At 39.0% G+C, this 16,359-nt stretch overlaps 1 protein-coding gene across 1 annotated transcript in view; it reads left to right on the top strand.

The window, feature by feature from the left end:
- Positions 1-13,238, top strand: part of LOC126106296 (ATP-binding cassette sub-family B member 10, mitochondrial-like) — a 114,630-nt gene extending 101,392 nt beyond the window's left edge. The window contains exons 10-11 of the mRNA XM_049912515.1: positions 2,578-2,687; positions 12,593-13,238. Of these exons, the coding sequence (XP_049768472.1) occupies positions 2,578-2,687; positions 12,593-12,711 (229 nt within the window). The 3' untranslated portion in view covers positions 12,712-13,238. The remainder of the gene's footprint in view (positions 1-2,577; positions 2,688-12,592) is intronic.
- Positions 13,239-16,359: the final 3,121 nt, after the last annotated feature.

The raw sequence follows: 16,359 nt of genomic DNA, 5'->3' as shown, positions 1-16,359 counted from the left end.
TAGGTAGAGCCAGGCCCTGCGCGACAGGCACAATGGGTCATATAACACATTAGATAAACCTTATTTTGAGTGTGCAGGATAAATAAGACAACCTGACAGGTGTACACCGATTGGTACTGGTTCGTATTGTGTACGTAGATACGTAAAACGTGCAAGAGGGAAACCATTATGTGCTTATGAGGGTTGATGGCAGCAGACCGTATTATTCGTTTCAGACCTCTTGATAAGTATGGAGGTGTGATTACACATGTCAATCACATCGCGATTACAGGCAGCATGGGGTTCACGCCTGAGCCTCAGGACGTGCGCTAGCAGCGCATGTCGGGTGTTTCAAGGGTCAACCTCGCGTCTCGATATCTCGGGATGTAATGGGAATGTTGCGATGTAATCAACGCCATTGTGTATGTGCTTTGTCATGCTATGGATTGCTGAAGAAAAAATATAGGAGGTCCATTTAAAAAAAAACATAAGTTTGTGTTAAGAAACACATATGCTTTCATTTTAGAATGTTTCCAAATATGTACATTCATGGGCCCCAGCCCTAAATTGATACCGGTGAAAGTTGTTTTCAAATAGCTGTTATTGTTCCAGAGATATTTTGGGTGGACAAGATAGCTTGGACACCCTGTATATGTCAATGTAGTCTTTCCCATTGCATGCTCGCATTGAAAAGCTATTGTATTTCCAGCCAAGTGGCAGTATTGAAACACCATAGCATTTCAGCAAGTGCCATACTCTTAATATCATTGTGAAACATGAAGATACTACAGATTACAGATAACCCCCCCCCCCCCATATTTATATGTGTGGGACTGGCAGAGGCTCCACAGTTTTGTATGACCTGTTGGCATACTGACTGGAACGAGGGGGGACGAGATTCGGCCATGCCACAGGCTTGTGTTCAGATCACTGCTTGGGCATTCTTTGACCCTCCTCACATGCTACCCACTGCTAAGCACGATGTGGGATTCCACACCAAACTGTGTTGCTAGCTCTCATCCCTGTTGACAAGGATTCTCAAGGATCTTTGCTTCTGTCGATTCCTTTATGTATTGAGTGGGTGAACAGCTATTGGGAGAGGACAATAAAGACCTCAGTGCCTTCGCCCGGGGAGTGGGGCAGCCACATCTTGTGTATTAGTAGGGGGAAATCAACAATACCTTGACGTATGTGCCGAAATGTCACAGTCTTCGAAATTGCCACCCAGCCGAAAACACGAGAGCTTTCAATTGTAAGTGTCTTACCATAAGTGTATACATTTCACTTCCCAGGCTGTCAGTGAAATGAGCCAGTAAAATATTTTTCATGCTCTATTTACCACTCGTTTATGGATAGTACTTCGTCTTTGGTGATTTTTACCTTAAAGGCATTAGGCTATTGTCTATGGCAAATTTCTCTCCCCGACATTCCGTCTTTCACTGCAGGAAACATCATCAGGGGCTATAAAGAGTCAGAAACCAGTTACAACCTCAGACAAGCTCTGTAAGCCAGACTGTTCCTAGATTATCCGTCGTGCTTTGTAGCCGCGCAGTCAGAGGTGTCCTGTCACGGTTCACGTGGCTCCCCACAACCTAGGTTCGAGTCCTCCCTCGGGCGTGGCTGTGTGTGTTGTCCTCAGTGTAAGTTAGTTTAAGTTAGATAAAGTAGTGTGTAAGCTTGGGTTTCCGATGACCTCAGAAGTTTGGTCCTGTAAGATCTTACCACAAATTTCCATACATATCCACATAATGGGCAGTTCGTAATGTCCTCAGACCACTGTCTGAGATCGTAGAATCGTGCCGACGTGTGCTGTGGAGTTTGTAGTAGCAAAGAACTGGCACCGTTTGCTTTTGGGTTTTGTGCTTCTGCATATGTATGGTCTCTCTTTATAACCTGACAAAGTAATGATTGATTCTGGATATCACTGTAGCACTGGAGAAATTAATTTGATGATTTCCTGGTCCTAGTATATGATCTACCACTGCTGATTTATCTAGGTTGCCTGGATGAAAAATGCTCTTGTGTTCCTCAAGGTGGTTATTAATGCTTCTTTTTTGTAGTTCCTGTGCACACTTGAGTGCATGTCCTAGAAATCTTGTATACTCCTGCTGTGGCAAGCGGTGGGTGTAGATCCTTTGCAGTGTTCAAATATATGTACATCTTTCTTGTTAGTATCAACACTATTTCTTCCAAGTACCCAGCTGAAGTGATCCGCAACTGTTGTTACAAACAGGAAGAAAGATTTCTTCTTAGTTGGTCGTTTTTTGTGACAAGCTCCAGAATTTTTGGAAGGCACACAGAAGTCACCAATGACACAAATACTGGCTATGAAAGTCTCCGAGCGGTTCTAGGCGCTACAGTCTGGAACCGCGTGACTGCTACAGTCGCAGGTTCGAATCCTGCCTCGGGCATGGATGTGTGTGATGTCTTTAGGTTAGTTAGGTTAGGTTTAAGTAGTTCTAAGTTCTAGGGGACTGATGACCTCAGAAGTTAAGTCCCATAGCGCTCAGAGCCATTTAAACCATTTTTTGAAAGTCTTCATTGTACGATTATAAGTTGTATGGCAAAACCACTGACTAATATGTACTTTTGCACCAGTGCTCTAGATGCTGAAAGTGAACACCTGGTGCAGGAAGCATTGGAGCGAGTCATGAAGGGGCGCACAGTCCTCACCATAGCACACCGGCTGTCCACCATCAGGAATGCAGGTACAGTAAAACTCTGCATAATGTATTCATATGTATTTCTGTCGGCATTTTGTAGCATGTCTGTAGTTTTAATGCCAGAAGTTATCAGTTTCTTTTGTTTAATGGTGTATGTCTTGTGAAATACAAGGGGAGCCAAATGAAAATGAGGCAGATGGAAACAGACTAAGTAAACAGTTTGTTATTTCAAAAAGTACTCTCCATCACTGCTAATGCACTTGTCTCACTGAGAGACTAGACAATCACTGCTAGTACGGAAAAATGTTTGTGTTGCATATGAAACAATGATTGTGCTAGGCGTGCACCTCTTTGTCGGAAGCCAAATAACTGGCACAAATGTATTCCTTCAGGCCTTCAAAACTATAAAAATCACATGGGGAGAGACCGTGACTGTTTGCACGTTGTGTAAGTACTTCCCAGCAAAACCTTGGCAGCATGTGGACGAACATTACCATGCAGTAGAATACCATCCAACAGCATTCGGACTTCATGTTCACATACCACTATGTATGTGTTAATTGTGACACTGTGTTCCAGAAAGTCAATGGGCAGTGGGCCCAAGCAGTCATCATGACTTTCCTGTAACTGGCATGCAGAGCTTTGGATTTTTTCAGTGGGGATGGTGCCATTGCTACACTAGTGATCAAAAGTATCCGGACACCCCCAAAAACATATGTTTTTCACATTACGTGCATTTTACTGTCACCTTTTACCAGGTACCCCATGTCAGCGGCCTCAGTAGTCATTAGACATCATGAGAGAGCAGAATGGGACCCGACGTGGAACTCACGGACTTCCAACTTGGTCAGGTGACTGGGTGTCACTTGTGTGATACATCTGTACACAGATTTCCACACTCCTAAACATCCCGAGGGCCACTGTTTCCGATATGATAGTGAAATGGAAATGTAAAGGGGCACGTGCAGCACAAAAGCTTACAGGCTGACCTCATCTATTGGCTGATAGAGACTGTTGACAGTTAAAGAGGGTCGACGTGTCTTAATAGGCAGACATCTATCCAGATCATCACACAGTTGGATTTCATTGTTGAGCAGCTGCTAGTAAGCCGTATGTCACGCCAGTAAATGCCAAACGATACCTTTCTTGGTGTAAGGAACATAAACATTGGACGATTGAACAGTGGAAAAACATTGTGTGGAGTGACGAATCATGGCACACAATGTGGCGATCCGATAGCAGGATGTGGGTATGGCAAATGCCTGGTGAACGCCATATGCCTGCCAGCAGGTGTAGTGCCAACAGTAAAATTCGGAGGCTGTGATGTTATGGTACGTTCAGTGTGCCTGCAAGAGTTGAAGCTGTCATCAAGGCTAAGGATGGGCCAACAGCATACTGAATTCCAGCATTACTGATGGAGGGCACCACGAACTTGTAAGTTATTTTCAGCCAGGTGTCCGGATACTTTTGATCACATAGTGTAGCTCTGACACTAGTTCTCCAACTCAAAATGTTGGCACCATGTTTTATCTTCCCCCAATTTTGTGAGGCAGGAAACGATATTCTTTATCATGATACCAATCAGATGCTGCAGTGATGTTGACACCCAGTTCAGTTGCTTGGGGAATCCACTGTGCACAAATTTTCCAGAATTACAGACGCGCTGTCAGGATAGTGTGCGTGGTATTGTGACTGATACCCAATACGAGCTGAATGTCTTCCACCATCTGCTGTCAGTCATTTCTGATGGCACTATCTACTGCTGCAGTTACAGATGGGGTAACTACATGATGAGACTGACCTGGTCAACTGCTGTCTTTAATGACATCTGACCTCAAAATAATTTATCTGTTCAAACACTTGTGCACTTGACATACTGTGTTCAATACAAAGCAGACATTCAGCCATGAATTTCACTCCCATACACTCCTTTCACTGTCAAGAACTGCACTGCCCCTCGCTGTTCCTCTTTCCCAGCTTCGGTAGTGAAGTCGGACAACTCACTGATCCGATGTCAACTGCATCTAACAGACAACTGACACAGCAGTGAAAGTTCACGCTATTCCATCCTGATTCACTGTAGAGGTGTTACTACTGTACTTCTATACTCACTCCTACCTGTGTTACCAAAATCCACACTGTGCTCATTATGGAGTCGGTCTTGTTTCCATTTGACTACCACTCATTAAACTGTTACCTGTTTGAATATTGTAGAAAGTTCTGTCAAAATGTTAATGATGTCTGATTAACAGTAGCAAATCACCAAATAGCAGAGGCATTGCGTCATCTACATACACCACACACACACACACACACACACACACACACACACACACACAGACGCGCACACCAATACAGCTACATTATCCTGGATGAATGCACAATGTCAGGAGAGGACTACAGTTCAGCAGGTAGACTGGCACGAGTGATAGTATTAGTATGGGGTAGAGACAGGGGAGTGTGGGGGTGGGTTGGAGACGCGTGGCTGTGCACAGGATAAGAATGCAGGAGGGAGTGGCATGAACAAAATAAGCCGTAGACTATTTATTTGTAAAACTGTTGCTGCATTTCTTTGTTTTGCCAACTTTCGGGTTGCGGAAGCATACAGATAAGCGGAATAAGTGTCGCATTTTTGTAGACACACACAGGAAATGGATGAAGGTTCTAAGAACTTATGATGTGATTGAAGAGTCAACTGAGCACAGAATCAACAAAAGACAACTGAACTGCTCAAGTTTTACATCACTTTGTGTCTTGCATACTTTTAGTTTTGTATTGAAACCTCTCTCTCAAGACCATTTTGACTATACATCACTGAAACGCCTACTCAGATCTTTGTGAACATTGTCAGGTATAGATGAGCACAAATAAAAGGTAAGCTTGCTCTGCTTACTTTAATTTTGTAATGTTGTATGGTATTATACTGTGGGAGAACTGATCAAGTCAAATTAAGTTTTTCTGGACCCAAAAGTATTTAAAATGAATTATTTGTCGTATGAATTCAAGAACGCCTGCTGAAGGCTGTTCAAAGAATCAAGTGTAGTAACTACAGCTTTTCAGTATATTCATTCATTTACAAAATTTGTTGTATGTAATATGTGTCCCTTTTGAACCAGCACTTTAGTCCACAGAGTCAGTACCAGGAATAAGAACAATCTTCGTAGAGACTTAGTCATTCGCTTTGGTCCAAAAAGATATCAGTTATTCAGAAACATGTATGTTTTCTGTAGCTTGCTAATAACCATAAAATGTTTAGCTACTGATAAACTACGTCCATTGGTGAATTTATTAGCAGAACTATTTCATTTATTTATTATTAATTGTATCACATAATGAGAGTGCTATGTAACTCCTGTTTTCGGCATGGTGTGGTAATGTGATCTATATGTTGCCTGCATATGTTAACTACACAAATTTGCACTTTGTAGCTGTGGCTCCATCGAAACTGTCTGAAAAGTGTTAAAAGTAGACTACTTTCAGTAATGTACTTTATGCCAGATTGCAATTAACACACTAAAACTGTACTTGTGTTTATGATGATCACAGTTTGTGGTCTGACCTTGTTGTCCTAGTAAGCATTAGCCATTATTGAAATTTAACACTGACAGAATGAAATTAATTAAGCTTTCACAGTCACTCGTTAGAAACAGTCGCTGAATTATTGAATAATCTCTTGGATGTGAAATTTAGATAAAACACAGTACATGGTACATTCCCCCATGTTGACGGACATAGATCTTGTACATTTCATAGCTCTATGCAGAATTATTAAAATGGCTTCCAACATGCCTCTTATATAAGTTTACAATAATTAAAATTGAATTTACCTATTGTTGTTCGCTAGATTTTCTTAACTTACAACTAAAGATTACATTCTGAGTAAATGAATTGCGGATGGAGATTAGTTTTTACAAGGACTTCAAAGATACAGCAGAGATTTCTGTTAAATTACTTTGGTTAGTTTATGCAAATGTTTGATTCTATTTCAGTGACAATGTTATAACTACAGATCTTAATTACACCTGAATTAAATGAATGCTGGTGTTGCTAACATATTTTTGTCTCTGATTGTAGAGATATATTATTTATTTATATAGCTTTTTCATATACTTTTCAAGAATTTAATAATTGGGTATATGTTGACATGTGAACAATGATAATGAAATCGAAAATTACTGATATTTTGTAATTAACACAGTTTTCATGCAAACTAACTACCTCATCATACTCCTGATAACCAAAGGAATGTAGTAGTCAAGGAAGTTAAGATGGGTAACCTGTGGGTCAATATTTGAGATTTTTTGGTATTGTGTACTTGTTATGTAAATAACAGTACCTTAAAATTTGAATGATAATAACAATAATCATCATCATTATTATTATTTGGGAAGGGGGGGGGGGGGGGGGCAGGAGGGAAGAACAACATAACAGATGGAAAGAATAAACCTGCTTTGTTACATGTGTAAGCATTGTAAATGGTTTTAATGATTCTTGGCTACAATAATGTAGTTATTATCTTGTTGTTGTTGTTGTTGTTGTTGTTGTCTTCAGTGAAAAGACTGGTTTGATGCAGCTCTCCATGCTGCTGTATCCTGTGCAAGCCTCTTGATTTCCGAGTACTTACTGCAACCTACATCCCTCTGAATCTGCTTAATTTACTCATCTTTTGGTCTCCCTCTAAGATTTTTACACTCCATACTTCCCTCCAGCACTAATTTGGTGATCCCTTGATGCCTCAGATCTTCTGTAGCACCACATTTCAAAAGCTTCTATTCTCTTCTTGTCTAAACTGTTTATTGTGCATGTTTCACATCCATATCTGGCTACACTCCAGACAAATACTTATAGAAAAGACTTCCTGACACTCAAATCTATACTCAATGTTAACAAACTTTCCATCTTCAGAAATTCTTTCCTTGCCAATGCCAATCTACATTTTATACCCTCTCTACTTCGACCCTCATCAGTTATTTTGCTGCCCAAAGAGGAAAACTCATCTACTACTTTAAGTGTCTCATTTCCTAATCTAATTCCCTCCGCATTGACCAATTTAATTCAGCTACATTCCATTATCCTTGTTTTGCCTTAGTTGATGTTCATCTTGTAGCCTCGTTTCAAGACATTGTCCATTACATTCAACTGTTCTTCGAAGTCCTTTGCTGTGTCTGACAGAATTACAATGTCATAGGCAAACCTCAAGGTTTTTATTTCTTCTCCCTAGATTTTAATTCATACTCCAAATTTTTCTTCGGTTTCCTTTACTCCTTGTTCAATGTACAGATTGAATAACACTAGTGATAGGCTACAACCCTGGCTCACTCCCTTCTCAACTATTGCTTCTCTTTCATGCCCCTTGACTCTTATAACTGCCTTCTGGTTTCTGTACGAATTAAAAATAGTCTTTTGTCCCCTGTATTTTACCCCAGTCACCTTCAGAATTTGAAAGAGAGTATCATTAGCTTATTCACTTTTATATGATCGTGGTGAGTTCTTTAATTAATGTGTAAATGAAAATAGTGAACCATTTTTGATTTTATCCACATCTTTGAGGACCAACAGTAGCAGAAAGAAATTGAATAACCCCTCTTGCTCCCAGAGTTCATACCAATTTCTCCTTCTTTCCTTTACCCATAGTAACTAACCACCTATCTTCCTCCCTATAAACCTGATTTTCCTGATGAAGGAACATGTTTAGTTTAGTTCACTTCAATTTTTTTCCCTGTTCCATGGATTATAGTTATGACCACTACTATATCATGATATATCTAAAAACAAAGATGATGGGACTTACCAAACAAAAGCGCTGGCAGGTCAATAGACACACAAACATACACACAAAATTCAAGCTTTCGCAACAAACAGTTGCTTCGTCAGGTCAATAGACACACAAACATACATACAAAATTCAAGCTTTCGCAACAAACAGTTGCTTCGTCAGGAAAGAGGGAAGGAGAGGGAAAGACGAAAGGATGTGGGTTTTAAGGGAGAGAGTAAGAAGTCATTCTAATCCCGGGAGCGGAAAGACTTACCTTAGGGGAAAAAGTACAGGTATACACTCGCGCGCACACACACACATATCCATCCACACATACACAAATCAGTATTACAATGACAGTACATGTTATTATTAGTACACTTTCCCAATGGAAAGTATGGCAATATGTTGACAGTTTACAGTGAAAAACATCCATACTCAAATGTGGCTGGTAAGGGCAGGAGAGGTGGTGAGGGAAAATTTCTTATCATCAGACTTTGCACACTAATTTCCTAGGTTGAAATTCAAAACCTCTCACCTAGCAGCATGGCACAGTGGCTAAGAGAATGGATTTGCATTCAAAGGGAATGGGGGTTCAGATCTCTGTCAAGCCATCCAGTCATAAGTTCAGCAAGGATTTTGCTAAATTGATGAAGTCAAATGCCAGGTTGGTTCTTTTTAATTGGACACGGTCATTCTGTAAGATCTGGCATGGTAATGTGTGTGGAGTATGCTGTCTTAAATTTTCATTATTAAATTATCTTGCTCGTACATTAGTAAAATGATATGACCAGATTGATTGCTCAGGCAGTCATTTTTTGACGCCTAAAATAGACAGAAAATAAGAATGTTCAGCACACTTACAATCTGTACAGTTTAAAAGGAAAAGAAAAGAGACAGAGAACATACAACTGAAATATTGTTACAGTGAGTAATTTGTCACTTGTAATACATGTGCGAATCGTTAAAACTGCTATGTGCTCCAGTGCTTCTTAACATTGAGACAAATATTTATCTTCTAGAGAGCTCAATGTTGCGCACAGCTACACAATTAAATAGTCATATTAAAACTAAATTAAACAAAATACACTAGAAAAAGGAGGTTGGCAGTTCAGCTGAGGGTCGTAAAAGAACGTCATAACAATAGTAAAATCTGTGGAGAGTATGTGAGAAGATATAACGTGTAGTCTAATGAGCAGGCTACAGTTTGACAATAGAAATGTGCACATCAATAAATTATGAGGAAATTTAACAAATGAAGTGCAAGGTCCAAAAGGACAACGAGGAAATGTTGCACTGCAAATAAGTTCGTTGCAGCCAGTAGGTTTAGTTTTCTTCAAGCGCACTCTATCTCGTTGTCTTCAGTTGCTGATGGGCCGTGTGGAAGCTGTTTCCTCAGCTTCGTATGAGGCAGTAAGCTTCATGTAGAAACAATGAGTCTGACACTTACTGCCCCACGTGAAGCCAAGGAGGCAATGAGGACTTCCACTAGGCCCATCTGTGCTCCTTCACAACACATCAGAGACTGAAGACAAAAGGTTAGAAATTAGAACATGTGTTCTATCATCTCATATACTCTCCTGTCATTTTAGTATTCGTGTGGAATTCTTTTACTACCTCCAGCTGAACTGCCTTCTGTACATACCACTGTGCTTTCTACCCAACAGACATTTCTCTCTGTGGTAAGTAGTGACATCATAAAATGAACAGTAGTTTTTATGACTCTGTACAAGTTTGTACTACATGTGACGAGTTATTCACTGTAACAATATTTTAATGATGTGTTCTGTCACTTCATTTTCTTTTTGTAGTACACATTGCAAGTAGGTATACGAGGTGCTATCAAAAATTTTCGGGACTGGTGCTGCCATCCGTTGAAAACCTTACCTTTGGACTGACGGTCACCATCACCCTCGAAGTAGTTCCCATCTGCACATACGCACTGGTCCCAGCACTTCTGCCACTGGTCAAACGATTTCTGGAAGTCATGTTCTTTGAGGGTGTTTATCACCACCAGCGATGCTTCTCGAATCCGCTGTCGAACCGACAGCCTTTCAACTTGAGTTTCAGTTTTGAGAATAGCATGAAGTCACAATGTGTCAAATCCTATGAGTACGGTGGGTGGAGTACAACCACTATGTTGCTTTTTGCCAAAAAGGTCCTGGTGAGCAAGGACATGCGACAGGGCACATTGTCGTGATGCAGCAGCCAGTTCCCTTGACGCCAGAGTTTGGGCCATCGTCGTCGCACGTTTTCACAGAGCTGTAGTAAAACATCACAGTAGTACGCTGAATTCACTGTTTGGTTGGTGGGACGAATTCTTTGTGCACAATTCCCTTGGTATCAAAGAAAACTATGATCATGCTCTTCACTTTGTTCTTCACCTGTCTCACTTTTTCGGGTCTTGGAGAGCCCGTGTTCTTCCACTGGGACGATTGTTGCTCTGTCTGTGAGTCATAACCATAAATCCAATTGAATCATTGCAAAGGTCTCCGTAGCACTTTTACCGAGATTCGCACAGAATTTGATACACGTGCGCTGTTCTGTTCGTGGATCCATCATAAAATCACCTCACACCAAACACAGAGTATTACGGAAATCACTGTGGACATGCAACATGTCCTCCTAGCTGAATGCCACTCTGCACAATGACTCATCAGATATGCAGCTCTCGCCACCTAGCGGGGCAACGATCTACTACTCCTACTTTCCAGATGGCAGCACCAGTCCCAAAAATTTTGTATTCCACCTCGTAATTCCTTATGAACAATATATTTTTTTTTTTTTTTTTTGCCTGTTTTACAGCTGAAGAAGATATTTGAGAAATTCAAACCAGTCGTATCACTTTATTACATTGTGACCAAAACAAATACATTTTGTACTGAGAACACTCTCAGTTTCCATCCTCATCCAATGTGAGCTTCTTGCTCCATCTGTAGTGGATTTATTGTTAAATCTATCTGTAATATTTCCAATAGTCTGAGATCGTGACTATGACTGTATTTGCTGTTATTTCACCCATTGGACTGAGATGCTAAGCTTGCTGATTGCCTTTGCAATATTTAGAAAAGTGGGTTGTGTTCAGCACTAGGATTCATACTCTCTGTTCTTTTCATTCTGCACTCATCTTTAACAAACTATGACACTACACTGTGCAATCACTGATTCCAGTCATCCATATATGATACATTACACTAAGGAAATGAAATGATTCTTAACTCAACAGTGTATTGTGTCCCATGAACATATTAGACTTTTCCTGATAATAATTGATAGCTTGTAGCATAATGATCATCCATAAATGCCCTTTTATTTCAAAAGACATCCACTGAAACTTTTGTCGTTGTGAAATGTGGTATAGTGAATAGCGGTTTATTCATCTCATAACCTACAATTATAATTTTTTTGGGTTGCAGTACAGTAAACACATCAAAAATCAGTAATTATATTCAGTTATATAAACTTGTAGCTAATGGAGGCAGAGCACTGTTCTAAAGTTAATATTTCTTCTCAGAATAAAGTCATATTTACATAATAATGCTAATGATCAATGGCACCCTGCTTAAATTATAACATCATCCTTCACCAAATCTCCTATCAGCTAGAACACTGGCTCCTTTGCCAGTAGACAGAGTTTCATGTTCAGAATGTTCATATCTTTTAGCCCATTGAAATTTTCATTCCCATGTGTTGAGGAATATGGAAACACAATTTTAATCGATGAACAGGAAGCATCAAATTAACTTTATTCCTTGGGTGACAAAAATTTACTTTCTGAGAATAACTCTGGTTTGTTGTATAAAAATATTATCATCTATGAGATGTATAGGGAGGGGACTGTTAAAAAGTTTCAGGCTTATAAATAATGAGCAGTGTGATTTATTTGAATGTTCAGCACACTTGTTCTTTGTTTATTTATTTCTGGAAAATCAGTATACATGATATATTAGTAGAGTTTCTGCATGAAACATTGCCATACATATTAAAATACTGTACACAATTGAATGATTATACCAATTTGCAAACTATTTTGAGGAATTAATGCTTCATTACTTCTACAAATTGTCATACTTGCTTTGTTTTGAAATATCATTTCTCCTGAATGTACAGTACTGTCAGTGATTGTAATGTCTGAGAAATTATGTGGCATGTTGGTTTGCAGTGAAATAATTGTCATTGTACACATTGTTTGCAGATCAAATTGCTGTCCTGGATCAAGGGAAGATCATTGAACAGGGAAGCTACGAGGAACTGATGGCACTAGATGTAGGTGCATTTAGGAAGCTAGTACAACATCAGACGTTTGCCAGCTGATCATGAGTGAAGTGTGACAAATATATCTATGTCATAATTTATTCATAGATGTTTTTTACTGTGCACTATTACTTTTGGTAAAGATCTGTATCTGTTGTCCTCACTCAGGAGTGAAGTGTTGCCCAAAACAACAGACCATTTGCTGAATGTTACATTTACAAAAATATTCGTAAATGAATAAGAAATCTATGATAATTTTAAGGTGCACAAATGATCAATTGGAAGTAATAATGTTGTACACAGGTATACACCATACCTGTCACAATATAGAGGATATTTGTGACTATTTTTATAATAGTGAACTTTGTACAAATCTGCCTTTTATAAACATGACAGAGTAGTAAGTTATTTAAATTGTGACTGGCTTGTAAAGTTAAAAATAGTATTTGACATTCAGGTTGTCACAGTTGAATATAAAAGGTTAGAAGTGTACCTTTTGCTATGTCTGTGGTATTTTTGTATTTATGGTTTTAAATATGAGACTTCTTTATTTTTGTTATTGTTTTGAAAATAAATTTATGACTGTTGAATCCAATAATGATTATTTTGTCTGAAAACCCCTTACCAATTGGTGAAATAAATCTCGAGTGAACAGCCTGGTATGAATGTGCATAGGACACAATATTTCGGCAATCGACCACGTTGCCATCATCAGGTGCACTGATGTACTGTGTCCTATGCACACTCGTACCAGGCTGTTCACCCGAGATTTATTTCGTCATAAAATATGCCTGGAGAAATTGAAGAATCACCCCTTATCAGTTATCAATATCTTGCAGTGTAGACTGTTTGTAATAACATTTACACAGCAAACATTATGTGGAGGAGCAAAGAAATGTGTGTTTCAACATAATCCAAGCTTTATAAATAAAAAAATTAATGTGCAGAAACTTGAGTCATCAGATCTGCTAGGACCGATGTTTGTACTGTGCACATAATGCCAGTTTTCTTCAAAGATAAAATTTCTGCCATTGCAGGTGTTGCAGTTTTACTTACATGCTTATAATCTTCAGTTCATTTCACCAATTTAACAAAAACTAATTTTTACCCATCACAATGGTACAGAAGTTCAAGGCGTGGTGAAGGTTATCAAAGGCGTTAACAGAGTGATTGTGCATTATTTATCCAGTTTCCATTTTATCATAGACTTTCAGTTTGAAAATCATTAGAAGCGAAGGACAGAATACAAATGACTATATTGGCACAATCACACTTCACACTTAAGGTGCTGGTCTCGTAGGTAGCTGCCCTTGCCTGTCTGCTGGCTAAAATATATTTTTAAAGTTATGTGTGTGCAAATACATCGTTTGAATTTCAAAACATTTTCTACTTTAAAGACACATATTTTGGTATTTGTAGTGTTAAATTTTGAGTACACAGATGAAACTTCAATGTAACAGTAATCATCACAGAGAAAAGGGAAAAGGGATTCTAGTATTCAGAAATGTAAGCAAACATGTGAAATTTCTGTTTATATTTCTTTTACAGCCAATTTACATCCAAAGAACTGCGCAAAACACAAGATCAAAGCAAAATTTTGCATTTAAAGTCTAGTAAAGGTGATGCAAATTGAAACATGGAGAGATATGCAGTTCAGCATTACATTCACTGGACTCTTATGCTCACATTCATTTACTGATTTACCTAAAGCAGAATCTTTCATAACAACACAATCTGTGAATATAACACGCTAAATGTAAGCAGCAGTTCGTGTTTAAAAGGATGTAGAATTAGTGCAGTTTTCAGATGATGTGTAATCTGAATTGTCATGATATACTTCATTTTCATTGTATGTATACTTATCAAGGACTTTGTAAATAATTTTCTCCAAACATTTCACCTCCTCACTGCATATTTTGAACACAAAATCAGCAGAAAAATACACAAAATGCACAAAACAAAGAGAACTCAAACATAACCTAACGCCTAAGATGCAAGAGAGAATAACAAAGGTTTTAAAGAAGTTGAATTGTTCCAGTATACTGCTGCTGTCATCTATGAAGCCTGCTGACCTCACAGATGATTCTGGGAGCCATAAAAGTACATTCAAAACTGCAGAAAATCATTGTAACTGGCTTGACCTAATATTACATCAGCCGCACATACACGTTTCCCAAAAGTGCTGTGATATTATGTGAGCCGCTTACTGAGTGTTAAAGATGATAAGATAATAACGTCAGATTGATATACTCAAATAGGTCGTCCCAAGTTTCGTGAAATAATGTGTGAATTGGCAGACTTGTGTGGGATTCCAGTCTGCCTCTCTTAGTCCATCACTGTGGCATGATAAGTGTCAAATGATGATGGCTGTAGTTAACTCAATGTTAATTAGCAAAAGTCAAAGACATTGATGAGTACATTTTTACTTTTATGAGGACACAATACCATTCAAAGCACTGTGGCTAAAATGTCAAAGGCAATATGGGATTATCTGCAGCCTGAGTGTTTACCAACTGCAAGTCAAGATGTGTGGAAGAAAACTGCTGTTCATTACAGGGTACTGTGGAATCTACTGAACTTAATTTGTAGACTGAACTTAATTTTTAGACGGACAGTGGCTGTGGCTGTTTCTCGTGGCTGTTGTTATTACTGGTCAGAACCCTTAAGTCGGAGATTTATAGGGATGGAATTTGGGCGACTTTCCCCTTGAACTGGCAGTAAGCACTACTTATTACAACAAAAATTGTGCAGCCGTGTGATGATCTGTACGCTACCTTTCCACATGGTCTAAAATGTGCTCCATTGATATGTGACCATTTTGCATGCAAATATTTGACCTAGGAAGGCAAGCATGGTCAGATCTACACTGTTATTCATGTAATTCAGATTACTGGTCTCTAAAGGTAGGTCTGGTAGGTAAATTAATGTGTGAGTGGTGTTTAGAGTAGGGGTTCCAGTGATGGTGGCAGGTAAAAATTAGTCTGGAAATATCACATCCGTTGCTGTTGTCCTTGCTCATAACAAGAAAAAATAATAAACCTAGGGTTTGCCATGGAGTATACTGAGTGCAGACTTACTCTTTGGAAGAATTCTGTTTTGTCTGTGAATATCTCTTTAGGACTTCTCTTCACAGATTTCTGGGAGTGGAACGATGTTAACTCTCACAATATGGGACTTCAAGCACCAATTGCATAGATAGCACTAAGTCGTGACTGTAGAACAGTATGTGGGACTCCTTGGCTAATACCACCCATCATCTTTCATGAATATTTATTTACCCTTCGAGGCAAAGGCACATGAAACACACACACACACACACACACACACACACACACACACACACACACACACACGTATCCATCCTCCGTAACGATATATTTGCTGTCCAAGCCTGCTGACAATAAACAGCTACTTCCACATCAACAAAATGTAACCATAATAATTAGTAAATAAACACACAAAATTCACAAATGCATTGCTTTTTCAGTTCTCTCCCAATCCTCTTGTTAGTTAAATATTCCTGCCTATGGCAGAAAGTGTATAGCGATATGTCGGGATAACTATAGGAGGGTCCTGCTTTTTTGTCTATCTTTACTTTCTACCAACTACTAACACTAGTATACAGTATACTGAAAAGGAAAAGGGGAATAAAGGATAGGGAAGCAGTCCTACAGGTCCAATAAAACTCTAAAATCAGCATTTACTCAT

Source organism: Schistocerca cancellata, chromosome 10, assembly GCF_023864275.1.
Source record: "Schistocerca cancellata isolate TAMUIC-IGC-003103 chromosome 10, iqSchCanc2.1, whole genome shotgun sequence".
Taxonomy (NCBI): Eukaryota; Metazoa; Arthropoda; class Insecta; order Orthoptera; family Acrididae; genus Schistocerca; species Schistocerca cancellata.
Note: the sequence above shows the minus strand (reverse complement) of the source record. Positions and strands in the feature narration are given on the sequence as shown.